This window comes from Lemur catta, chromosome 13, assembly GCF_020740605.2.
Source record: "Lemur catta isolate mLemCat1 chromosome 13, mLemCat1.pri, whole genome shotgun sequence".
NCBI classification, from domain to species: Eukaryota; Metazoa; Chordata; class Mammalia; order Primates; family Lemuridae; genus Lemur; species Lemur catta.
The window spans coordinates 81,021,387-81,045,858 of NC_059140.1; the positions used below are offsets into that span (position 1 = coordinate 81,021,387).

A 24,472-nucleotide genomic window follows, 5' to 3' on the forward strand; every position below is an offset into this window, starting at 1 on the left:
TCAAGGTTGCCCTTGAGAAATCTTGCCCATGACCAGTGTACCTGCCACTGAGCAGGCAGTGGTGTGCCTGGCAGGGTTCCCATTAAGTGGGTTGGTTTAAGGATTCTTGACTTTATTGTAAGAATTTCTTAAAAGGAAACCTATGCTGCTTGTGGCCTGTTTCCACTTCAGATCCCACAAGTTAGCAAACCTCCCCAGAGCCCCACCTCCACCTCTCACAAATCTGCATGCGTGCTCTGAGCCACAGTCCCCGAGGGGTTAAATGACACCCCTTTGACTCACGACTTCAAAGCCAGTCGAACTTGCATTTATATCTTGGAGTATTTCAACAGCTGAACTCGAACTTAGATTTGGGGTGTTCCAAGTTTACCTCAAAACTTTTAAGAGCTGCTTTAACATAACAAGGAGTGGAATTGGGAAAGTGTTACACTAGGGACTAAAGACTTGTACATGTTTTCAGTTCAAGAGACCCAAAGGCCTTACAGAGGTTCTCTTTCCAAGAGAGGCTGGGGCGGGCCTGTGTATGTCCGGGACACCTGACTGTAGTGAGCAGAGTGAGCGTTGGGGGGCGGGCAGTGGCCCCTCAGGGACTCGCTGTGGGGGCTTCTGTCTCATTGCTGTCTGGACTCACAACGCAAGTTGAAGTTTGGTGGCAGCCTCTTCTGTCTGACCCATGCGTGGCTCAGTGATTGGTTTGGGCTGTGGTGCTCTCAGGGGAGGAGGGGCACCAGGTGACTTGGCTCAGGGTGCCGAGGGGGCCTGTTAGAAGCCCCCACACCTCTGTCCAGGTGTCCGTGGTGCTGGCTCAGCAGGTGGGGAAGGAACGCCACTCCCTGCTATTCATGTGGAAACAGCTCTGTGCAAATCAAGTCAAGTGTGAATTAGGGTTTGACCCCCAAGTTGGGGCATGAGCCAGAGCAGGACAGGGCAGTGGGCCTGGCTTGTGTTCCCACCCAGTACGGTGGTGTCTTGCTGCTGATGTTGAAGGGACAGGAAGCTGCATAGCCACTCGCTAACCATTGACAGTGAGGGTCACATTGACTGACTTGCACATGTTCTACCAGCCATGCGTACCTGGAATAAATCCCGCTGGGTCGTGGAGTGTTGTTCTTTTTAGACGTTGCTGGATTCGATCTGCTTATGTTTTGGTGTTTTGTTTTGTTTTTTTAATTGAGACAAGGTCTCACTCTGTTGCCTGGGCTAGAGTGCTGTGGTGTCATCATAGCTCACAGCAACCTCAAACCCCTGGGCTCAAGCCATCCTCCTGCCTCAGCCTCCCAAGTAGCTGGCACTACAGGTGTGCACTACGCCCAGCTGATTTTTCTATTTTTTGTGGAGATGGGGTCTCTCTATGCTGCTCAGGATGGTCTTAAACTCCTGGCCTCAAGCTATCCTCCCACCTCAGCCTCCCAAATTGCTAGGATTACAGGTGTGAGCCACTGTGCCCAGTCTACCTGGTTAGGTTTTTTATGAGTTTGTTTTTTTACATTTAAATTCATGAGATATTCATCTGCAGTTTTCTTTGTACTTTTTTTTTTGATTTTGATATTAAGGTAGCACAGATTGATCATCTGTTATTCAAAATGCTTAGGACAGAAACGTTTTGGATTTCTGATTATTTGGGATTTTTTGAATGTTTGCACTCAGGGGCTGACAGTGCCAGTTGGCTGGGAATGTAATTTCAAGTCGATGTCCTTAAGGCAATAGCACAATGAGGGATTCTGTGTTGTGATGATAAACTCCTGGCCAGACAGTAGCTGAGTTTGTTGCCCGTAAATTCCTTGCCACAGGACAGGGCAGGTGGAGGTGCCAGGACTGAATCAGGAAGCCCTCAGCAGGGTCTCACGGTGGCTGTGACGGCGGCCTTGGAAATCGCTGACCTCGGGTTTTATCCGTCCTTCTGGGTGATGTCATCCCTGCACAGGATTTCTGTCCTTAGGCCCTGAGCTGCACAAATTCGGTTCTTGGTCTCTTGATTGTCAGGGGGGGTGTGGTCCGTGGCATCTGGACGGCACTCTGGGATTCCAGAGTTCTGTCATTGAGCTTTATGTCAGACGGGAATGCCAACTGTTAGGAATTGTGTCAGTTAATAAAGTGTGTCTCAAAGATCACTGTTTCTTTTTTAAAAAATCCTAAACTTTTAAGGTTAGATTTTAAAATACATAAAATGTAGGAAACTCCAGCTGGAGGTGCAGGGTAGGGGGTGGGCAGTTGGGTCTTTTTCGGCTCCTCTAACTTCCCTTTATGTCCGGGCCCGTGGTTCGATATGACTCTTCCTGCCAGTTGCACAGACACACTAGTGTCTGTGCTGTGACTCTCACCCCCACCTGACGTCTTCCCACCCGGCACGTTCCGGGTGGCCCAGCCTGCAGCGGTCCCAACGCCGCCCTCCTCCAGGAAAACCACATGACCCCGCCTTCCAGGGGCCAGTCTGCGGCTCCTCTCAACGAGCTTCATGCGTTTGTTTGGATATGTTTGTGCTTTTAACTAGAAGTGAATTAAATCTCTTTTTCTTGAATCAATTTCCACATCTTTTTTGGGATACCAGAAGTATTCAGTGTCTTAAAACTAGGACTGGAAATCTCAGCTATGTAGTAACCACAGGAGAGTCTTCAACGAAGAAAACTTTACGTGCTGACTGGGAATCATCAGCTCTTAGAACTTTCTAGCAGTGATTCTCTGTTTGAAGTAGACCATTTTTACAATGACATTTATTTTGTGGGTGGCCATTTTCTGAGTAGTCACATTGGTGAGCAACAAAACCCTGTTGAAAAGAGATAACTGCTGATTTATTATTTTAGAGATAATAAACATAAATAGCAACATCAACCATGTGCACATTTAGGAAAAACCAAAGCCCCTGCAAGCCTCTATGCTAGTATGATAACTGCTCTAACAAACCCTGTAAATAAAAATGCTGCTACTGTAGCACCTCACTGCCAGTTGCCACCAGCAGGTGCTCAGCCGTGAATGTCAGGGACAGATTTCAGCCCCTCAGTTTGAAGCTCAGAAACTCATGGGCAGGGGCCGTGGGCCCTGAAATAGAAATGGGAGGGCAGAAGGCATCCCCAAGAATAAAGGCAAAGGAGTGTGCATGTGACAAACGACACTGTGCGGCCAGTTGCCCTGCGGGAGCCACAGCCTCCCTGCCTTCCCCCCTGCGGCAGGTGGGAGCCAGGAGTGAGGCTGCTCCGGGCCAGGGGGGCATGAAGCCCCCTAGGGAAGTGTGGAGGGCAGAGACAGGGCTTGTTTTTTTGGAGTGGGGACTTACACGCTTTGGTTCAAACCTCTTTGTACTAAACTGTATTCCCAGAGGACCTGCCCGGTGAGGTATCACCGCCCTTGCTGAATGGTAGTGGACTTACTTTCATACAGAAGGATGGATTCTTTCTGTTGTTGTGTTTGTTTTTAAGGTCAAGACCTTTCCTTTCTTTCAGACTCTATAATACTGTTTCTCCTCCTGAAGTCACTATTACACACACAGCAGGCCAAGAAAAAGCACCAGGGACTGTCACTGGGGCCTAAAGAGCTCTGGAACATCCCTTTTATAAGGGCAATGTCTTTCCTGTCTTTCCCTTCCATTTTTTGGTTTGTTTCTATTTTAAAACTTTATTTTGAAGAAAATTCAAAGGGAAAAAAAAAACACCTATGTTTACCCTACCCTAAGTCAAACTGCTTCATTTTCTCTGTGTTCTTGTCTATTCTCTATTATGAACTCATTGCTCAAATTTGTATTCAGTTTTAATAGCTTCATGATATTTCATTTAGTTGGTCTTTTTTTAATCTAAAAATTTCCTGATCTGATCTATCGGGGGTTGTTTCAGGGTATAATAGTTTCGGGTTTTCTGCCATGATAATGCCTCAGTGAGCCTCTCTGCACACGTAGTCTCTTTGCTGGGGCCTTTCTGTGGAATGTTCCCAGGAGTGGGCTTGCCCCATCAGTAGCATTTTTACGACCCGATAGACTTGATGGAGCCAAGACACCTCCCAGAGGCGAGACCCGCCTCTCGCCACCAGCCGTGCGCGTGGGTTTGTTTCCCCGCAGCCTGACTGGCGTGTCCACCTGGCGTTTCTCACCTTCTCCCCGCAAGCTGACTCCTGTGCGTCCTCCCAGAAGGCTCTTGACAGGATGGGTGTTTTATGGGCATGATTCAGTGTCCTGTTGCATCAGTTCAGTGTGGTGTTCAAACAGCTCTCCTGGAGTCAGCAAAACCTGCCCGAGTCACTCTGCAGGAATGTCTGTGTCCTACTTACAAGAAAACTTGTAAGTGTTGGCAGCAGACCGGGCAGCTCACAACCCGACCACAAGCCTGCCAGGAATAGTGGGCAGCACTTAGCAGTCTTTTATTTCTCCTTATTAGGATCTAATATTGGCCTCACCTTCTCCCTGGAAGGCGGCGTGGGTGGGGACTGTGGGGTCAGATCTTTCTCAGCCTTGCTCGGGAGCCGTGGGAGCAGCAGTGACGAGTGCAGAGACAGAAACGTGCACACAGTAGATGTCCATGGAGGGAACTGACTCAGGGTACCAGTTAGGTTCTCAGGAGAAACTCATGCATCTTTGTGCCAGTTCTCAATTTATACTTGACTTTAACTCTTCCACTCCACGTGCCATTTGCAAGGACGCCAGGCTTGGGCGTTTCTCGGAGGGACAGTCCAGCACCCCGGCTCCTGCTTGAGTCACTTCCATAGCAGTGGTTGTTCTTGTCCAGTCTATCCTTGAACATCTCTGGAGACCAGGGAATCACTGAAGTTGAACTTTGGTCCATCTTTGCTCTAACTAAAGATTCAGGTGGACTCGCTGCCTGTGGTCCCTTCTCCTTGGCCTCTGACCTGGGGTGATGCGCAACAAACCTGGCGCCTCCTTCAGGTCGCCTTTGTAGGATTGCAGAGGGCTCAGCACTCTGCTCCTCACCGTGGCATTCCATTGTCTGTCGCTTACCTAAGACACAACTTCTTCCGACTCTTGACTCTCACCTTTCTGCTGTTTCTCAGTTAAGACGATGACGGCCCTGCTTGAGGAGGGTGGGGGGAAGTACTGCGTAAAACCTCGTCCAGATTCCTGGGCGGCAAGTCTGAGTTCCTGGTGGTGGTGGTAGTAAAGTTAAAGCAGTGTTTGCACAAGGAAAACATGAAAATTCAGGATCAAGTGTGGAGAAAAGTAGGACAGAACAAAATAGAATATTGAAAGCTGTGAATTAGTTTTTGAAAAAAGGGAAAATGAGAAATGAAAACAGGCATGCAAAAAACATGAATTAAAAAAAAAACATGTAAGAATGGGATGATTAGGGAGAAGGGAAGATAGTTCTGTGGGGCTGGTGATCAGCAGAGGAAATGGTCACAGGAGACCATGCATCGAATGTCACATGCCCCAACCCCGCAAGACCCACCTGCCTGCCCCTCGTTCTGGGTTGGGCGCAAAGACCAGAGCAAGCAGCACGGCCCCCTTTAACCTCTTGCTGCTGTTAGTCAGCAGACACGCCCTGCTGCCTCTTGTCCCCACCCCACAGGCAATGCCCCTGGGAGGTCAGCTCACCAGGTAGAGCACCCATTCAGGCACGCGCAGTCTGCGTGCGGCTGGGAAGGTGTTTTGTAGTTTCAGTTGACTTGAGGTAAAGGAGATTATTACCCACAGTCTGAGTGGGCTAAATCCAATTGGTTGAAAGACCTTAAAAGCAGAACTGAGGGTTCCCTGAGGAAGGAGAAATTCCGCCTGTGGACTGCAGGGTTGGCTCCTGCCAAGCTGCAGCCTGCTCTGCCGGCCTGTCCTGTGGGCTCGAGACCTGCCGTCCCCACGATGGCAGGCGCCAGGTCCACGAAATGACTGTGTGTGTGTCCTGCTGGTTCTGTCTCCCTGGTAGGACCCTGACTGGTACATCCCTAAACCTTGGTGACACTTACAAGTTGTACCGTAGTAGTCCAGCGCTTCACTAACTATCTCGAATTTTCTCCTGCTTCACAGATGAGTCTGTGGTTCGCCCCAGCTGGGCGCTGACTCCAGCGTTCCAGGTACAAAGTTTCAGCCCAGGCCGGGTGCACATGTTAGTTGATTGTGGTGAGTCTCGGCCTGTAGCTAAAGGAAGTAGAGGCAAGAAGTTTTCCAATAAAGGGGATTCCTTAGCACTCTGTCTAGTGGGTTTTCAGGACATGGTACAAAAGCCAGGCTTTGAACTACCAGTGATCTTAGTGTTCACTGCTCTGTATGAGTTTTTAAGAATCTTTTAACCATTGGGGCTTTTCTTTGTACATGTGCCTTGAGAATTTCACCGCCAGATGGAGGAAGTGCTGAGAGCTATAAATGTTAACTGAACCTCAGAAACACCGGGACTGGGGTCGGGTTCCAGCCTCCAAACAGGTGTGCGGCGCCCACCTCCTCCAAGGAGTCCTTTGTCAGTTCAGCATTTCAATGTAAGCACTTGTGTCAGCCCCACGGTTACGTATTGTCATTGTTATGATCATGTAGGTCACGGCTGTCACAGGCTTTGGGTGGAATTGAGCTCAATGGCAAAACTAAGCAACTTGAGCTTCAAAATATCCTGGATGGGAAACCCTGCGTACACGGCGGGTGCAGCAGGGAGAACTCGAACAATGGCTGCCTCAGTGGCGTGGAGTCGTAGTCTGCCAGCCTCTCAGCCCAACGACTTGGGGTCGTTTTCTTTCTTTAGGCTTAACTTCTTGGTGAAAGCTCAAGCCTTGAGAAATCTACTTTAGCAATGGAAAACACGTCAGAAAGGAGGGCTGAGGAAGGGAAGACACCAAACCCTTCTCCTTCTCTAACCTGTTCTGCTGGTAAAAAGTCAGCCCTTGTGGAGGTGACCTGGGACGGAGGACAGTCGGGGGGCGTGTGGCTCTCCCTGCGTCGGGGGCGGCGTGGACAGCCCTGCAGGCTCCAGTCAGGTGCTGTCAGCTCGGACAGTGCTTACATGGCAAAGATCAGCGACCCTGGGGTGGCTCACCTTTGGGGTATTTTGAAATCCTAAAAAGGTTCTTTACAAAACAGCTGTAAAAATACTATGCACAATTCTAGGAGAAAAGAGCCAAGCCCAATAGCACTGGCTTCTGTATCTGCATCCCTCAGTTGGAGTGCAAAAATGGAAGCTTCAGGCTGGAATGTTGACCTGGAAACCAAGGATGAGGGAGTGTCTGGGGGCCCCACATGGCAGCCTGTCCCAGCATTCCGGAGTCACAGGGTGCAGGGACACCGCAGCCATGGCCTTCAGGCAGCCTGGAGAGATGTGGCCAGAGCCACCCTTCCTGCGCCAAGAGCTCGATGCGCAGGGAGAGGGCGGCAGGATGCCGTGGGTGGACGTCCGCTCCCTGAGGTTCCTGGGCATCCCCGTGGGCCTTCTCTCGATCATTCCTCCTCAGTGACGCACCCTCCCCGCCACAGCTTTGCTCTCAGAAGTGCAAGGAGGTGACCCTTGTCAGCATTTGAGTGAACTGGATGAATTAATCTGCTCTCCTTAGCAGTCCAGATGACACATGGTAGGGTGACTCAGCACGAGCAGACACCAGTATACCCTGCCAGCTTAGCAAGCCTGAGGCTCTGCAGACCTGAGGGCGCCAAGTGTTGGAGAGGACGTGGGGCAACGGGGACTCTTCCGCACAGTGCTGGAGGCGGGGAACACGGTGCACCCACTTCGCAGCACACCTCAGCATTGTCTGCAGCCAAAACTAAAGAAAGTGGTTCTTGAAGAGGGAGTTGCTCGGCCACAGTGAGCTGCGTGGCTGTCCTCATCGTGGTTCTGGGCTCCGTCCTCTGCGCCCACATCACCACGGGGATCTTTGCAGGTGAACCCGGGTGTCCAAACTGCCACACACACCTGAGACCACCTGTGTGTCGTCACAGCAGCCGAGATGCCAGTGACAGGGGTTGCAAATCCCCTTTCTTGCTCAGCTTCTTGGGTGACCCGTTTGGTGGCCTTTGGAGCCTGGAAGCAGGAGCTCCCACAGGTGGCAGGACAGCAGAGGCCACCTGCAAGGTGGGAGGCTGTTCCCTGTGCACCACGGGGCCCTGCCCTGGGCCGACAGGCAGCCCTTCCAGGGGGAGGCAGAGGCTTCGCCCACAGCCCAAGCGAAGAGGTCGTGTGTGGTGGGCCGCCTGCCCGGGCTTGTGGCTGGGGGCGGGAGCAGGCGTGTGGATGTGCCCCTGGAGTAGGAGAACCTGGCCCCCAGCTGAGGCCTGCCAGGGCCACCAGGCTGCCAGTGGCAGTTAGTGGCCTCTGTCCCCACAGCACTCTGTGAGAGGCAGTGCTCAGGAGATGAGACCCGGAGTGGCAGCGTCCCCGGGAAGCCTGCCAGTCTGACCTGTGAAAGGGTAGGGCAGAACGTGCCCACTCCCTCAAGGCCGCCCACTGGCAGTCGAAATGCCCACGGTGCAGACACCCCCAAAGGGAGTGAACCGCGGTGGATTCCTGCTTCATCCCCAAAGCCACACGAGGCCAAGTGACACAGATGGCAGACTGGACGTCTCACCTCAACTCATGACTTGCCTCTCACTTTGCAATTCACATTTGCAGACGATTCTAGGGCCCCGCCTTGGCAAACAAACCCATGGTTCTAAGCTACATTTTATCAAAGAACATTAAAAGCTGATGAGGTGGAACTCACGGGGAGGTGGAACTCACGGGCAGGTGGAGCCTGTAGAGCACCCTCCTGCTCTGGATGGTTCTGATCTCAGCCCGAGTCCTGGGCAGATGTCCAGAAAGGCCCCCTGCCCCTTTCCTCTGGTCCCCCTTCCTCGCTGCCCTGCCTGCAGCCTCTCCCGCTGCCCCGCAGCTGCAGGCAGTCACAGGCTGAGGGTGGGGTTGGGAGGAGTGGATGTCAAGTCTGGGTGGATTGCAGGGAGGGAAAAGGTGAGCTGGTATTTGGCCATTTCACAAAATCGCCTCTTTTCAGAACCCATTATATATTATAGTTTTGTATATAAAATTTAATCAAAATACTACTACAGGTTGAGTATCCCAAATCCGAAATCCAGAATGCTCCAAAATCTGCAACTTTGAGTGCCGAAGTGAGATAGGGACTCTTTGCTTTCTCAGGGTTCAGTGTATGCAAACTTTTTCATGTGCAAAGTTATTGAAAATGTTATATAAAATTACATTCAGGCTACGTGTATAAGGTGTCTATGAAACATAAATGACTTTCATGTTTAGACTTGGGCCCCATCCCCAAGATACTGCGTATATGCACATATTCTAAAATCTGAAAACCATCTGAAACCCGAGACCTTTCTGGTCCCAAGCGTTGCAGATGAGGAACACGCAACCTGCTTAGCGCTCTGGGGAGTATGTTGGGATCCTGCTCTAAAGAAGTTAGGGTGGGAGTGACGGTTCTTTGCAGAGAACTCATCTGTGTGCCGCCCGTTCTCCCCACGCAGGAAGGAGTGCTGTCTCCCACCGACCTCGACCTCGTCATGTCGGAAGGGCTGGGCACGCGGTACGCGTTCATCGGGCCCCTGGAAACGATGCATCTCAATGCGGAAGGTACGCGTGCGTTCGGGGCTCAGGTGGGAATTCTGTGCTATTAGTACTTTCGTGGGTCTTGCAAACAGTCAAATTTTGCCTTTTCTTACAACTGAGTAGAGACTGTAGCATCCGCAGGAGACGATGGCTGGGACAGCTGTGTGCACTGAGGTGTGAATCCACGTGGAATTCATGCACCTCAGGGCTCCGTGTGGTGAAGCGTGCTCAGGTGACAGCTCAAAGGAACAGAGGCGGTTATGTCACGGAGACTTTGCTGCATGTCCTCCAGCCTTGCAGAAGAGAAAGTTGCACTTTCCTGAGGAAGATGAGGAAGTTATTTAGAGAGGCAAGAAGAAAAGGCTGGGAGGGCAGACTTGGCCGACTGGGCCTCTGCTGGACGTGTCTTCTGCCTAACTATGAGCAGCTTCCAAGTGTGACCTGTTGAGCCCTAGGTGTCCCTTCCGGAAGGCAAGGGAGCCTGGAGGAGGTGCTTCCCCGGGCGGTGCGCTGGGGCGGGGCGGGCCAGGCGTTCACCTCGACGACGCAGGAGGCCAGGCCGCAGATCTGAGCCGGTGACCTGTGACTCCAAAGGATGGACGCCTTTAGGAGGACAAGACGCTTCCAAGAATGAAACTCCATCAGTGAGATTTTTAAATCATCCCAAAAGAAGACATCATTTGAAAAACAACAAATAAAAAACCTGAACATAATTAAAACAAATCGTAAAAGCTATGTATAAAAATCTAGAAAGATATCCTCTAGATATTACCAGCTGTCTCTTGGTGTCAAAGCTATGAGTAACTTTTATTATCTTTTTTGCTTTTCTCTGTTGTCAGAGACTTCTACAATTATGTAGATTAATAATACCAAGCTGGAAAACATGTAGAAAGAGAAAGGGAATATTGTATGCAGCTCCACAGTCTGCATTTAACCAAGGATACTGAGAAACTCAGACTTACCCAGAAAAAGGTGACCAGAGAGGTGTCTGCCTGTCCAGGTCTTTTGTGGACAGATCAAAAGACTGGAAATGGCAGGCAGACAGGTCAGGGCTTAGTACGTGCCAGGAAGAACTTTCTAGTAACTGAAGCTGATGTCCAGAGAGGGCCGCGCTGTGAGGGGCAGGCTCGAGCGGGGCACCTGGCTACCCGCTGGGGGACATTTGGACGTTGAGAGGAAACTGCAGTGAGGGGGAGTTGGCATTGGTGACCTCTCTCTGAGTCTGACTTCAGTTCTATAATTCCACGGCATTTTAGTAGTCATTTTCACAGTAAATGAAATATACTTTCCAACGAATAACTCAGGCAGTTTTACCAGGCATGTTCCTGCACACAGCAGGTGCACACGTGAGTCCCGAGTGGACCGGCCGCGCGCCCTGCACGTGCAGCCCGTCCTTTGCTGTGGGTGCCCAGCGCTGAGCTTTGCCAAGAGCAGCTGAAGGAAAGGGGGGCTGTCGTCTCCCAGCGCCAGCCCATTAGCTGTGCGGGAGGATAACCACTGAACGTAGGAAGACAAGGTAAAGAAAGATGCTGTCTGCAAGTGAAACAAGAGTTTTGAAGTATCATTAAAATGAAGTCTTGGATAACTTCAGATGTTTTGCGACCAGAACCTCAAAAGTGGTGAGCGCATTTAAGCATTCGAAATGTAGGTAGGCTCTGCCTGTTACCACCGCGGTTTTCTTTTTTCTTTTTTCCCTTGAGAAAAATAAGATAATTGAGGTATCCTGAGAAATTGATAGGTAGAGAACTGAGAACAGCTTTGACTTTCAAACAAATAGAAACAGAAGCCAATGAAACCAGAAACCCAAGAATCAAACGGGTGGCAGACAGGAAGGAGGCCATGACAATTTCAAACACAGCAGGTATGATAGGAAAACCTAATTGGCTTAATGTGATCAGGCTGGGCGGATGTAATTTTCAACTTCAGAGCATTCCAAAGACCAGAGTTAGACGGTTATAAGATCTGGTTGAGAACCAATGGAAATGGCCATTATTCTTCACAGTGTCACCCAGAATATATCAAGATTGGAGTTTGAGAGAATTTTCTCTTTTTTTTCTGATGTTGTTTTCGTAAAGCCAGCATCTCAGGTTAAGGGTGGTTATTAGTCTTAAAAGCTACCATTTATCTAGAACTAGTTCAAATATTTTAGAATTTGCTTTTAATCTAATAAAATAGTTCCTGAGAAACAGGAGGCTGGTGTGCTTACTTTGCCTTTTGGCTACTTTTTAAGAACAAGGTCTCACAATAGTGGTTCTGGCTATGGAGCCGGTCGCTGGGCCCTGTCCTGGCTTGGGAGAGTTACTTAAGCTCAGTGCACCTCAGTTTCCTCATCTGTGAAATGGGGACATGATAGTAACTGCCTCCCGGGGGCAGTGAGAATTGAACCAGATGGGAGCACTTGGCTGGATGGCTGGCACGTATTTAGTCCTTAATACATGTCGTATTCGTATAGTTTTGTCTTATTTGTTTAACTTACTACTTTCCTAGGTTCTTTTAATTCTCCCAGAAAGATTTGCAGGTACCTGAGAGAGGAATACAGTTAGGGGTATCTTTCGCTGTGGAGTAGAAACCTCTGAGCCCAGGTACCCAGGGTGTCCCGCCTGGTTTGCTTCTTTGCTGAGCTTTAGACTAGACTAGCAGGTCGGCAGCTGCTCCCTCTCGTCCCTGGGGCTGTTCGGGCTTCTCCTCCTGTGTTTGTTCTACTGTGAAACGAGGCCACCTCAGGATCTGGCAGCCCCTGGAAATCGCCTCCAGGGGAAGTGGATGTTTATTTACCATTTTACCTCATAAAATTTCCGTTACGTGTACGTGTAGACGCTTGTCTGTTTCTAATCCGGGTGCCTACCTGGGGGCTTTGGTTCATTTGTGGGGAGCTGCTGTTTGCCGGCAAAAACGGCGGGGGCTGCTGGGGCTGGGGTTGGCCAGGACAGGGAGCCCGGGCGGCTTCCACCTCCCCGACCCCGGGCCAGTCCTCTAGGTGGGAACCCGATCCCGAGTGGAGGAGTTAGATGATGCCGCTCTGTGCTTTGAGGCCTTTTTGATGTTTCGTAATGAGATCTGTGAAACCCTGCCTCTTAAAAGCAGGTGAATTCACGTAGGTGTGGGTTCGTAGGCTGCGTGAGAACCAGACCCCTCTGGGGTGGGTAGCAACTAGGACTCTCCAAGAAACTCAACTCCCAGAGCGGTGGCGCACGTGGCATTCCGGAGGGCTGTGTCCCCCGGCCAGGGTCAAGGCCACCCCAGGCGCCTGCTCCATGGTGGGAACAGGAAGGCATCCTGCCTGAGCACCGCAATGCTGCAGGTTCGAGAAAACCCGCTGCCCCGCCCTTGGGGGCTCACAGCTGAGGGACCCCAAGTTAGGGAGCAGCAAGATAGTCTAATCTCGTGAGAATCAACTCTTCTTTCTGTTTTGTTTTGCTTTGTTTTCCACATAAGTACCCTTAAGACATTAGGTTCTGAGTCTTCCAAGCAGCTCAGCCCTGCGAGGGAGTTCGGGGCACGGGCGCGGAGGCACAGGAGGAAAACAGGGAGGGCCGTGCGGGGTAGGAGCAGCGGGAAGGGCAGACGCGGGCAACGCAGGGAAGTGGGTTGTCTTGTGTTCTCCATTTCCGATTAATATGTTAGAGTAATTCCCACTCAGTTCCCCTCTTGTGGTATAGAAAAGCCAAACTTACTGTAGAAAATATCCCTCTCTAAATGGAAGGGGAGGTGTTGCAAATAAGTCAGTCATAAACTTACGGGCGCTTGGTTGTACAAGGGCAGATTCAGGTCCTGAGCCTCGTCACTGAGTGCCCTGTGTTGGGAGCACGTGCGGCCATGATCAGCGTCGTGGGCACGAGGTGTGGCCCCCACCTTCACCCCGGCTGCAGGAAGCCTGGAGCACATGGCAAAGAAAGGGTTTTTATGTATTAATAGATAGAAATTTTTGTTTTGTGTTTTTGAGACAGGTCTTGCTGTTTTGCCCAGGCTGGTCTCAAATGCTGGGGCTTAAGCGATCCTCCTGCCCCGGCCTCCCAAGTAGCTGGGACCACAGGTGTGTGCCACCACACCTGGCTGTTACAATAGAAATTTTAACTGGTTTCCTGAACAAATGGGGGATTAGGAATTGTCCTGTAAAGAGTTCCACCACATTTTATTCTATTTTGTTAAGTGTCCCTATAAAACTTTACAAATTTTATAAAAGGCAGTAGGGAAAGAAAGTTCCAGAAAGCCCCTCGGAGATTTGAATGATTTCACAGAAAAGTGAAAGAGGAACACTTGTTCGGAGAATGGAGAGTAAGCGCGAGGCAAGTGTGGTGCGTGGAGTGAAGCCCGTGGCCGCAGCTGCTCAGGTCGGGAGGGAGGTTGCATTTGCGCCCGTGAGTGTCTCGGGGGGCTGCTGTCCCGCAGGTGGGGGACGTGCTGCTCTTTGCAGCTTATCCGATTCTTGTGTCTCCGTCCCCCACCCTAAAAGGAATAAACTTTATTTGTGTTTAGATTTTGTCTTAGTCTGAATAAATAAATAGGGAAAGTAAATAATTTCTAACAAACGTATAGGTGGTCTGCTCTGCAGCATTGCCGAGCCATCCAACTCGCCCGTGCCAGGGCCCTTGGGGAGTCCGTGCGTTTCTGCATCGCCAAGTCAACACTTACGTTGGGTGAATGAAACCCCTTCCTTTAAAAAGAGAATCCACCAGTTAATTGCAGGTGCTAATGTCAGAAAACTTGGTACGTTTGAATTTTTTACCCTTCAAAACAACTTCTCGGGGAATTTTTGCACACAGGAGGGAGAACTATTTGAGACAAAATTGAAACCCAGTGAATTTAGGCTTTCCCATCCGTGTAGGTCAATCAAAACCAAACCTGGAAGGTATTTGTCTTTTTTTTTTTTTTTTGAGAGTATCTAGTACTGATTGCTTTTATTTTAAATTAATTATGCCCAGGTCTTGTGGGGTAGGGAGAGCCAAGCTCCAGATTTCTGTAAATCCTGCAGTTTCATTGTTTCCTTGTTACCTTCTTGGGCTAACTGACCCACTGCTGGGTCTGTCTGGTTTTGGACGCTGTTGGAAATGGGCCAGAGGCAGTCGGCGGGCCTGGCCTCCCTCTATCCCCAGGAAGAGGGGAACGCAGTTAACCGGAGCCCAGAGCAAAGCCCTGTGAACACTTTAGTTTGCAGCTATGGAACATTCTTGCTGCTATTGTGGATTCTTGTTTTCTTGGAATTTCAGGTATGTTAAACTACTGTGACAGATACAGCGAAGGCATGAAACGTGTCCTGAAGACGTTTGGACCCATTCCAGAGTTTTCCAGGGACACGGTTGAGAAGGTTAATCAGGTATGAGACTTGGTGCACGGAAGCGTGCAGGCGCACGTCTGCCGCCAGTGGGCCTTCACCTGGAGCTGGAACGTTGGCTCTTGAAATTGGTGATTCCTCCTTCCTCACCCTGTCTGTCCATGGTTCCATCATGTCGGCAGGACGCTGTAAGAGCAATGTGACCGTGAGCTAGTAATTCCTCTTGACTTGTCTCCCAGGGACTTAGGTCTCTAAAGGCTTGGAAGAAAGCTTATGATAATTGAGAGTTTAATGCCCTTTTGAAAGCAATTTATGGGCAAGTTGCATAAACAGGGACTTCAGTTACACTCCTGGTAAATTATTATTTCTTCTTCATGCTGCTTTCTTTCCTCTTCCTTCTCCCAGGCCATGTGCATGAAGGTTCCTGATGACCCAGAGAACTTAGCTGCCAGAAGGCAGTGGAGGGACGACTGCCTCATGCGACTCTCCAAGCTGAAGCGTCAGATGCAGCCCCAGTGAGTTTCTCGTGCTGTGACTGCCACTCCTCTCATTGGAAGTCCTGTTTGAGAAAATCAGAGCACTTAATCAGATCTCCGCACAGTGACGTGCCGTAGAGACCCTGCGCTGGCGCCGGGTGGCCTTCCAGTCACTGGGTCACAGCCTGGGGGGGATGTGGCAGCAGCGCTGGGGTCCTCGGGGCTGTGGGTTTCCTGCCCCCCTCCACCCCCCAGGCACAGGGTTTGAAGATTTTCAGTTTTTGTTTTCAGAGTGGTTACGTATGGCTGTATTTTGTAGCCCCTGATTGTAGTTTCATTTGAATCTGTGGCAAAATAGCTTTATAAATATTTTCTAATCCATTTGTGCGTATTCGCTGATGCTGCATTTGTGAGGCAACTGCTTTCATTTTGCTAATGATTATTCTGAATAAAAGTTCATGAGTATATAAAGACATCCTTTTTCTTTTTCTGGGAAAGATGGTGTTTGATCCCCACGACTGGCATGTTTCAGAGCAACCACGATGAATGGGAAATAAGCAAATGCTTAGTTCTGGGACCTTTGTCCCTCATTCAGCAAAAATCCAACCTGGGCCCGTGTTTCCCAGAGTAGGGTCCACCGTGCCCTGCGGCCCTGTGGTCAGACGGAGGTTGGGGAATACCGTTGGCTGCCCAACCCCTGTCTGTGGCAAATTAAAGGCACCAAGTATAGATACCTGTTTAATCCAACAATCCATTCTCTTTTTTGACGTGAAGTGTCTTCCTAGCTCTAGTTCCCAGAACACTCTGGGAAGTACCAGCACATGCACTCCCCACCCCTATGGCCACACGAATCACGTGACTTTGATCACTGGGTGCCACAGCAAGGCCCCCTACAGCTGCCAGGCTTTCAGGTGTTTGGCTTCACTGAAGGGCGATGCCTCTCCTTGGGGCCCAGCCGCTGTGTTGGAAGCAGTGTTCCCCCCCCCCAGGAGGACGTGGAAGGGGTCCCTCTTGTCTGACCTGTGCACAGACTCGTTCATCACGTTCCCTCATCCTCACAACGCACTGAGTGTCTGCGATGCGCCAGGCCTCACACGTGATCTGCCCATTAGAAGGTTGTAGTAAGACAACAAAAGAATAAAACGGGGTTGGTGTTCCAGACGAGTCCTGCATGCAGGAGAGCAAGGCCAGCTGCCTCCCTGGTGTGCCCTGGAAGGCTTCAAGGAGGTGGCCGGTGAGGGGCTTGGTACCAGGGGGAAGCCAAGGGGGTACCTTGGCAGAGGCAGAGCGTGGGGAAGGGCCGGGTGCTCTGGAAGGGGGCTGCTCACCAGGCTGGAAGAGAGCTCTGGTGAGGAGGCCGAAGGGACCACAGCCACGGTTCGAGCGTCACCTGGTGCCAGAACAGTCTGCAGGGGGGGAGTGGCCTGCCCAGGTCAGGGTCTCGGTTCATCCTAAAGGGGCCACCTGGAGACAGGGCGTGCAGCGGCCCTGGTGCAGGTGAGGACCGGTCAGGCCGTGAACTCAGACCGTCCTGGGGCAGAACTGACAGTCCTCGGAGAACCCGAGAGAAAGGTGATGGCGGGGCCAGGCAATGACACAGCAGCACTGGCGTCACTTACAAGATAAGGGGATTCAGGAAGTGACTGCCCCGATAGGCAAACTTACCGAGAAGTTGATGTGGCTGGACATGCAGCAGGTTTCCTGCCCGGAAAAGGATCCTTCTCTTCATCGGATTCTGTTTCAGAGGCTCCCAGGACTCTGGCTAAACCCCTCATCGCTCCCTCCCTGGGACCCACTGCGGGGCTTTCTCCCCGGGCAGCAGCCAGGGCCTTGCTGTCCCCTCAAGCTGCTTCCCTGCCACGCTCCCCCGGTGAGCCTCGAGGGTCCCACTGGCGGGCCCCTGGCCTCGGTGCACCACGTGTTCTGTGCCAAGTGGCCTCGGGGGCGCAGGGGCAGCCATGGTGGCACCGCAGTGCCCGCATGCAGGGTGGACGTGGCGTGGCTTGGAGCATGTCCTTTTACATGTCTACGTTCCGTCTTCCCACTGTTGCTGCCTGGCAGCTGTGTGGACATCGGGCGTGTTCGGACACACACCGCAGCGGAAGCGCTGGGCGAGGAGGGAGAGTCAGCAGGCGCGGCCGCGGGGCTGCCGGGGGCCCCACCTCGGGCCCTCCAGCCTGAGAACACGGAGTGCACGTCTGGGCCCCTGGGCCCAGCTTCAGGGAGGCAGAGCCCAGAATTGGTCGGAGGTGGAGCGGGAGGGAGAGCCAGGTCTGTGAGCGCCCCCAGGCAGGAGACCAGGTGACCGTGTCCTTCAGAGATAAGTGGGAAGAATGAGAAAGGAGCAGCTTCAGCCTGGGGGAGCCCTGCCTTTCAGTCTGCCCCGCAGGGAACCCGCTGCCCAGGAGCTTGGGCGCTGTGATGAGTGTAGCAGCTGCACAGGTTCAGGTACCAGTTTTCCCATAAATATCCTCTTTCTGTTCTAGGACCCCCCAGGCCATCACACTGCATCCGTTGACCCGTCTCCCGGTCCCCTCTGGTCTGTGCCGGTTTCTCAGCTTTGCCTTGCTTTCCATGACCTTGACGGTCCTAAGGAGCCTGGCCAGGTATCCTGGGGAATATCCAGGATTTTTTCTCATTAGACTGGAATTGGGTCCTGAAAAGAACACCCCAGAGGTGAAGTGCCTCCTCGTCACATTGCATATGGAGGACACGACCTGCCACAGTGATGTTGCTGGGATGGTGGCCTTCATCGTGGGAGTTTGCTGGGCTTCCTCACTGTGAATTACTGTTAGAAAGTGGGAAGTTAATTGGAAGGACCAGCCCAATCAGATATTGTTCTGACTGGTTTCTGAGTCATTTTCTCAGCAATGCAAATCTATAAATCCCCATCCACAGTGTGTAACACACAGTTACTCACAGGTTGGGCTCCGAGTCCACGTGTCTTCTTTCCCAAAGCAGCAGCTCAGATCCGTGTGCACGGGGTCCAGATGTGGCCCCGCTCTGCACGTTTAGCTTAAGGGGCTAGCGGTGGGGTCCCTGCGATCCACCAATTCCGTGCTGGCTTCAGCCAGCTTGGGTCTGTGCAGCCGCCAGCTCTGCCTCGTGGCTTCCTGCCCAGAGGGGCCGGCCCTGACCACAGGGGGGCCGGGCACGGGGTACCCGCTGCCACTTTTGTTCCCTGGGGGTCGGGTGCATTGTCAGGCTCCTGGGAAGGCTCTGTGGGCCGGGGCACCAGGCCAGGTCGGTGGCTCCCCTGCTCCCGGGTCGCACGCAGTCGAGTCTTCACCCCGCTCCACGTGAACACCCCCCCAGACTGCCCGGTGAAAGCCAGGGCCCCCAAGGGGTGGCTGGACCCACCTTCTCACACTCACCTCCCCTCTCCTCGACACATGGCAGCCAGAGAGACCTTAACGATGCACTCAGATGCCACCTGCTGCTTAAAGCCTCTGGATCTGCACTTAACATCCAACCCAGACTTCTGTCCTCTGCCGCGGCTGCAATACCCTGCTGACCCCCGTCCCAGCACCAGCCTGGAGCCTTCTCTTACCCTGCACGTCTCAGCCGGAAGGTTCTCTCTGGAGGGCATTCTCCAAGCGCGGGCTCAGGGGGCTCACTGCCCTCCTCTGCCACGGGAAGCTGCTCGGTTTCTTCCTGGTCCTTATGAAACTCTTTGATGTTGGATTCACGTGTTGATTTTATTTTCCGACTCTCCTGCCGGACTAGCAGCTTCATGAGGGCAAGCGCCACCTCCGTTTGCTCCCTGGTATCTCCCTGTGTTTATTAAGTAACATTAAGAAGTCCCTGCTTGCACCAACCACACAGGGACAGTGGGAACGGGTGGCACAGCCCAGACAGAGAGCATTTATATGCTTGCAGAAAGCTCTGGTGGGCAGCGCTGATTGTGCCTCAGACCCTTGGATACAGCAATGACTCGGGTAAACCCCGCATTGTGGCACCAGGCACTAACGGCCACCTGCTGGGTGTACGTTAGGCCTGGGCTGTGGACCCCAGGAGGTTTTCTAGGGCCAAATTTAACCAACAAGTCTGCAGATGACATGCTGTGCTTCAAAGTAAATGGAGAACTTACGCATTCCCTTACCTTTAAACTTCTGCCTGTCCAGGTGGCTCTGGACAGGGAGGATACCCCGTGTCACCAGACACCTGGCACTCGGCGTGAAATTTCCTGCTGTCCTTTAAAGGACACCAGTCCAGGGTTCTAGGAAGGGAGCAGAGGGTGGGAGGGGAGAGGAGGGAGCAGGAGGAGAGAAGGGGGGGATGGAAGGGAGCGGAGGGAGGCAGGGCTGCGGGTCCCAGGCATCCTTCAGGTTCACCGTGGTGACCTTTTGTTTTCTTCCTTGTGAGAAGTTGGCTCCTGCGGGAAAGGTCATCTGTGTTTAGCTGGAGTGCGGGCTCTTTCTGCTCCCTTTCCTTTGGCCTTGGCTTTTCTGCAGTTTTTAGATCTTTGGGCCCAAGTGTTTTGGGTCAACGACCCCCAGCACCCTGCCTCAGGATTCACTTTCCCCTCTAGAATTCTGGCTCCTTCTGCCCCCTCACACCTCTGGCCCCACAGCTCCCTAACCGAGCCCAGGAAGGCTCCAGAACCTCAGGTCTGGCCTCTCCTTGGCCGAGCATGGGGGCTCCCGGCCGGTCCCGTGCTCTGGGCCGGCAGTCTCCTTTTTTTGTTTTCATGAGGATCTGAAATGCTCCTTTTACCTTTTTTGGGAAAATTGCCTTTTAATTTTGTGTCCTCAGATAAACTGTGCTACTTTTTCTGTTTTGTTTTAGTTTTGTTTTTACCTGAACGATTCCTAAAGTGATCTCACTTCCACTTTTCTCTCTTTCATTTCAGGAGCAAGTTGGCTGTAGAAAAATATGTATTAGGGCCGGGCGCGGTGGCTCACGCCTGTAATCCTAGCACTCTGGGAGGCCGAGGCGGGTGGATCGCTCAAGGTCAGGAGTTCGAGACCAGCCTGAGCAAGAGTGAGACCCCGTCTCTACTAAAAATAGAAAGAAATTATCTGGCCAACTAAAAATATATATAGAAAAAAATTAGCCGGGCATGGTGGCGCATGCCTGTAATCCCAGCTACTCGGGAGGCTGAGGCAGGAGGATCGCTTGAGCCCAGGAGTTTGAGGTTGCTGTGAGCGAGGCTGACGCCACGGCACTCACTCTAGCCCGGGCAACAGAGCGAGACTCTGTCTCAAAAAAAATAAATAAATAAAAAATAAATAAATAAAATAAAAAGAAAAAAAATTAAAAAAAAAAAAAGAAAGAAAAAAAGAAAAATATGTATTAGATCAAAGTTTGCCGCCTACCCCTCCGGCCTTTGCAAGAATTAATGTGAGAGGCTTCGCAGAGGGGTAATCGTGAACAGAAAGTTTCCTCTGCTGCGTCTCGTGTTTCTGAGTAGAGGCTAGATTATCAGTGCGAATTGTGAAATCCTGCAAAAACAAGCTACCGGTGAGCTCTGGTCTCCTTTCCCGGAGGCGGCCTTGTTGAGGATGGCCGTAGGAGGCCGCTGGCACGTGACCTCGGAACGTCCCCAGCCGCCTCTGCCTGGTGGACACATCAGCTACAGCTGACCGGGAAGAAGCCAGCGCCTTCCCGGCCCGCCCCTACCTGCTGGCGCTTCCGGGTCACCTCCTCCAGGGAGCTGCCCTGGCTCTGCCCTTTCCCTGGAAACTCCGCCTGAACCTCCGCACCGGGGCTTCGCTCTGGGGGGCTGTGGTGCCCTCGCTCCGACTGACAACTGCCCGCAGATTCTCTGAGGACGGCGACTCCTGTTTCCCCTGTTCAGTCCCCCTAGCATCTAGCACCGAGTGGGCGCTCAACAAACACTTGTTAAATAAACCCATGAACGGGTGTCTCAGCTTTTGGCCACTTCTGGTAACGATCGTTTAGGTAATTAGTAATTAAGAACAAGCCTCTACTGAGGCCACACAGAAAATGAGTATCTAAAAATATTAAAGGCACAGAAGAGCTAAAAGAAGATAGTGAGGAAGTACTGGGCCACAATCTAAAACAAACAAACAAACAAAACCAGAGAGGACGCACCAGTAAGCAAGGATGCTCCCTAAACCTCAGGGTGGGTCCGAACAAGGGCCCACAGGAGGGGGTCTCACTGGCCCAAGGTGGGACAGACGTCAGCATCAATAAGGAAAAGACTGCAGTGTGTTACAGCACAGCCAGTATGTCAAAATCCACATGTTTATAAGGGATACTAATAAATTTTCAAAAACCTCATCAGTAGTTTTTGGAGCTGTCACAGACTAGCTCATGACTCTGAAAAATGGCAAAGAAAAGGGCCCAGGCATTTAACCTGCTTCTCTGATGTGAAATAGGCCTCAGGGTGACCAAACGGTTGAGGAAGGCACATTGTTCTGTGTGTACTCAAGCTAATAAATTAAGAATGATGGAATTATAAAACTACAGTTCCGCAAAAAACTCCTAACACACAAGTAGATCTCGGCAGCGACACGGAGGGCTAGCGTCACACACACCCCCCCACCACAGATTCCACACTCGTTCGAAGGTCATAAGACAATATTATAAACAACTTCTGTATGCCAACTAAATGAACAATTTGGAAAAAGGGAACAGTTTCCTAGAAAATATAATTTATCAAAATTCACTCTAAAAGACAAAATAAAAAACCTGAATGGTTCTATAACCATTAAAAAAAGATGGACTCAATCATCAAAAGTCTTCCAGAAAGGAAAACACCAGACCAGGTGTTAGGCTCAGGCCTGTAATCCCAACACCCTGGGAGGCCGAGGTGGGAGGATCGCTTGAGCTCAAGAGTTTGAGACCCCCTCTCTACTAAAAATAGAAAGAAATTAGCTGGGAAACTAAAAAAAAAAAAAAAAGAAAAAAAATTGGGAAAAGAAAAGCTTGAGTCATATCATGTTAAATCATGACAGACTAATCCAATCAGACCCAATTCAAAATTTGCTGTTCACGGGGTTCAGAGACGCCCGAGCTGACACGGCACAGGAGAAGGGGGTGGGGTAAGAAGTGTGTCTTCCCCAGTCTGGGGTCTGGACGCTGCCTCCACGTGCCACACTAAGAAAACGGTCTTCACAAAGTAAGAAAGTTTATTTTTCACAAGAAAAGCTTACATTTGATATTAGTTAACTTTTGAAAACTGAACCAATAATTCTTGCATAATACTAGGACTTGAGAAAATTGTTTCTGACAAGCCACCTGAACTAGGCATTCTTCCAAGTATTAGGGCCACTGTTGTTATTGTGCTTAAGATCATAATAAAAACAATCCTTTAGAAAAATGCTTATTCCACTCAAATATTCTCTGCAGCTGAGTAAACTACTCCTTGCCGAACACTTTGGGCAGATATTTAACTCTTAAAGGCAGAGAGGGTGACATTTAATTCAGTTTTACTAATAATTGAAGATCTCTGTCTCTCCCTCTCTCTCTCTCTCTCTCTCTCTCTCTCTCTCTATATATATATATATATATATATATATGCGTGTGTGTGTGTGTGTGTGTGTGTGTGTGTGTGTGTATAGATAGATGATAGAGATAGATGGTAGATGATAGATAGATCACATCCTGTCTTCAACCGGTCAGAAGTAGTTAGATCAGCAGAACCACTTTTCCTTCTTTCCAATCCATAATGGAAAAAATTGCTTGCTTGTAAATGAGAAGGCATTTGTCAGTTGAAAAAGCACAATATTTTGATTATGTTTAACATTTTCTGTAAGAGAATTTGGGGTTTTCAAAATACAGTGTCTTTAAATCATAACACCAAAAGATATAAGTGCTCATTTTTCTAGCTTATCAGAGTATTCATTGCACCATAGCTCTGATACTAAAATACAGCCTGCCTTTCCTGTCTGTCTATTCTACAATTGAACACCCAGTGGGATGATAGAGAAGATAGGTATCTTCATATTGGAGCTCTGACCTTGAAAATAATATCTGAATTGCTATGGCAGCTGAGCTCTGTGCTTTGATAAACCTTCTCATGCTGTTCTATACCATAGTACAACCAAGATTACCCCTTTTTCAGATCCTAAATTATAGACTTCTGGAGTCAGAAGACTTCAAAGGTCAAAACATCCTGGGATGAATAGTGCTTTCCCGCAGATCATGGTGGATCTAGCTTGTCTTCCCCGTTACTGTTCACACTCTATGGACGGAACCAAAGTACGATCACAGAGCAAGCATGTGGTGGAGGTGGGTCTAATCTCTGGTTTCCTTGCCCCACAGTAGTAATAGCTACCATTTCACTGAGCACCTGCTATGCTCCTGACACTGTCATGTGGCCCTTTATGTCCATACATTATCTTTGATCCACAAAACAACCCTGGAAGGAGGTAATTTTGTTATCAGTTTTGCAAAGGAGATCAGAACCCAGATCGGTTTGGCTTCAAAGCCTGTTCTTTCCTCCCTGTTACTTTCTGAATTTTCCCTCACTTTTAGGGAAAGTGTAAATGTGTCTCCATTACAAAAACCAGACAGACTTGGGGAGGGGAAACAGTGAAGAACTGAAGTACCCCAGAAATGGTGTTCAGTATCCCCAAGTTATCTTCCACTGACAAATGAATCCATCATAAATTGCATTCTCTTTTCTGTGAGCTGAGGCCTGTACTACTGTGAGTGGATTCCTGTCTAGGAGCAGATGATGTCACAGCCTAATTCCCAGGAATTGCTCTCAGGAATTCAGCATCCCTTTTGCTGTAGATGCAACATTCTTGCCCAGATTCCTAAAATCAAGCCCTAGCAAATAAAAGACAGTGAGGAAGGGAAAGACTGAATGAGGTAGCACAGGAATTTACTCCAGTGTAGGCAGCTCAATGACTACTGCTTGTTGATTTGAGCCTCTGCTACAGAACATTTTAAGGTCACCACAAGGATAAACATTTTAGGATTCATATTCCTACTGTGGGAATTACCTGTTCCTTGTTCATCAGGATCCTACGCTCAGCTCCCATCAATGCGTCTATTAACTTCAGAGGAAACACTGTTAACATCATAGGGCTGATTTCTGGAAAGATGAATTAGATCACAGACCACAACTGAAGAGCTCTGTGCATGATAAGCTTACAGGATCAGAGCTTTCTGACGGACCGAGGCACTGTCGTGACTATAGGATGAACAGAGGGACTTTGTAGGCAAAGCCTCAGGGAAAATGATCCCCATGTACTGTTTGCCTTTGATTGCAGAGAGCATTCCTGATAGATCCTGTGGCTCACACAGTCCTGGGTATGTTACATGTAATTGGCACTCAGCCAAATGAAAGT

General features: G+C 50.4%; 1 protein-coding gene and 2 long non-coding RNA genes across 5 annotated transcripts in view; 1 reads left to right on the forward strand and 2 right to left on the reverse strand.

Annotated features, from left to right (window-relative positions):
- The window catches only part of CRYL1 (crystallin lambda 1), an 87,848-nt gene extending 72,167 nt beyond the window's left edge, over positions 1 to 15,681 (forward strand). The window contains exons 6-8 of the mRNA XM_045567688.1: positions 9,377 to 9,482; positions 14,666 to 14,772; positions 15,136 to 15,681. Of these exons, the coding sequence (XP_045423644.1) occupies positions 9,377 to 9,482; positions 14,666 to 14,772; positions 15,136 to 15,249 (327 nt within the window). The 3' untranslated portion in view covers positions 15,250 to 15,681. The remainder of the gene's footprint in view (positions 1 to 9,376; positions 9,483 to 14,665; positions 14,773 to 15,135) is intronic.
- Positions 13,306 to 18,392, reverse strand: LOC123649493. Of its 2 annotated transcripts, none has more exons than XR_006739021.1 (5): positions 18,127 to 18,392; positions 16,872 to 17,518; positions 16,535 to 16,612; positions 16,227 to 16,423; positions 13,306 to 13,332 (listed from the first exon to the last, which is right to left on the reverse strand). It is a non-coding gene; the product is annotated as an uncharacterized LOC123649493 (long non-coding RNA). The 2 variants fall into 2 exon arrangements; XR_006739020.1 differs by having other exon boundaries at positions 16,535 to 16,694.
- A 54-nt stretch (positions 18,393 to 18,446) lies between these two features.
- Positions 18,447 to 24,193, reverse strand: LOC123649494. Of its 2 annotated transcripts, none has more exons than XR_006739023.1 (3): positions 24,125 to 24,193; positions 19,309 to 19,581; positions 18,447 to 18,980 (listed from the first exon to the last, which is right to left on the reverse strand). It is a non-coding gene; the product is annotated as an uncharacterized LOC123649494 (long non-coding RNA). The 2 variants fall into 2 exon arrangements; XR_006739022.1 differs by lacking the exon at positions 24,125 to 24,193 and adding an exon at positions 20,007 to 20,068.
- Positions 24,194 to 24,472: the final 279 nt, after the last annotated feature.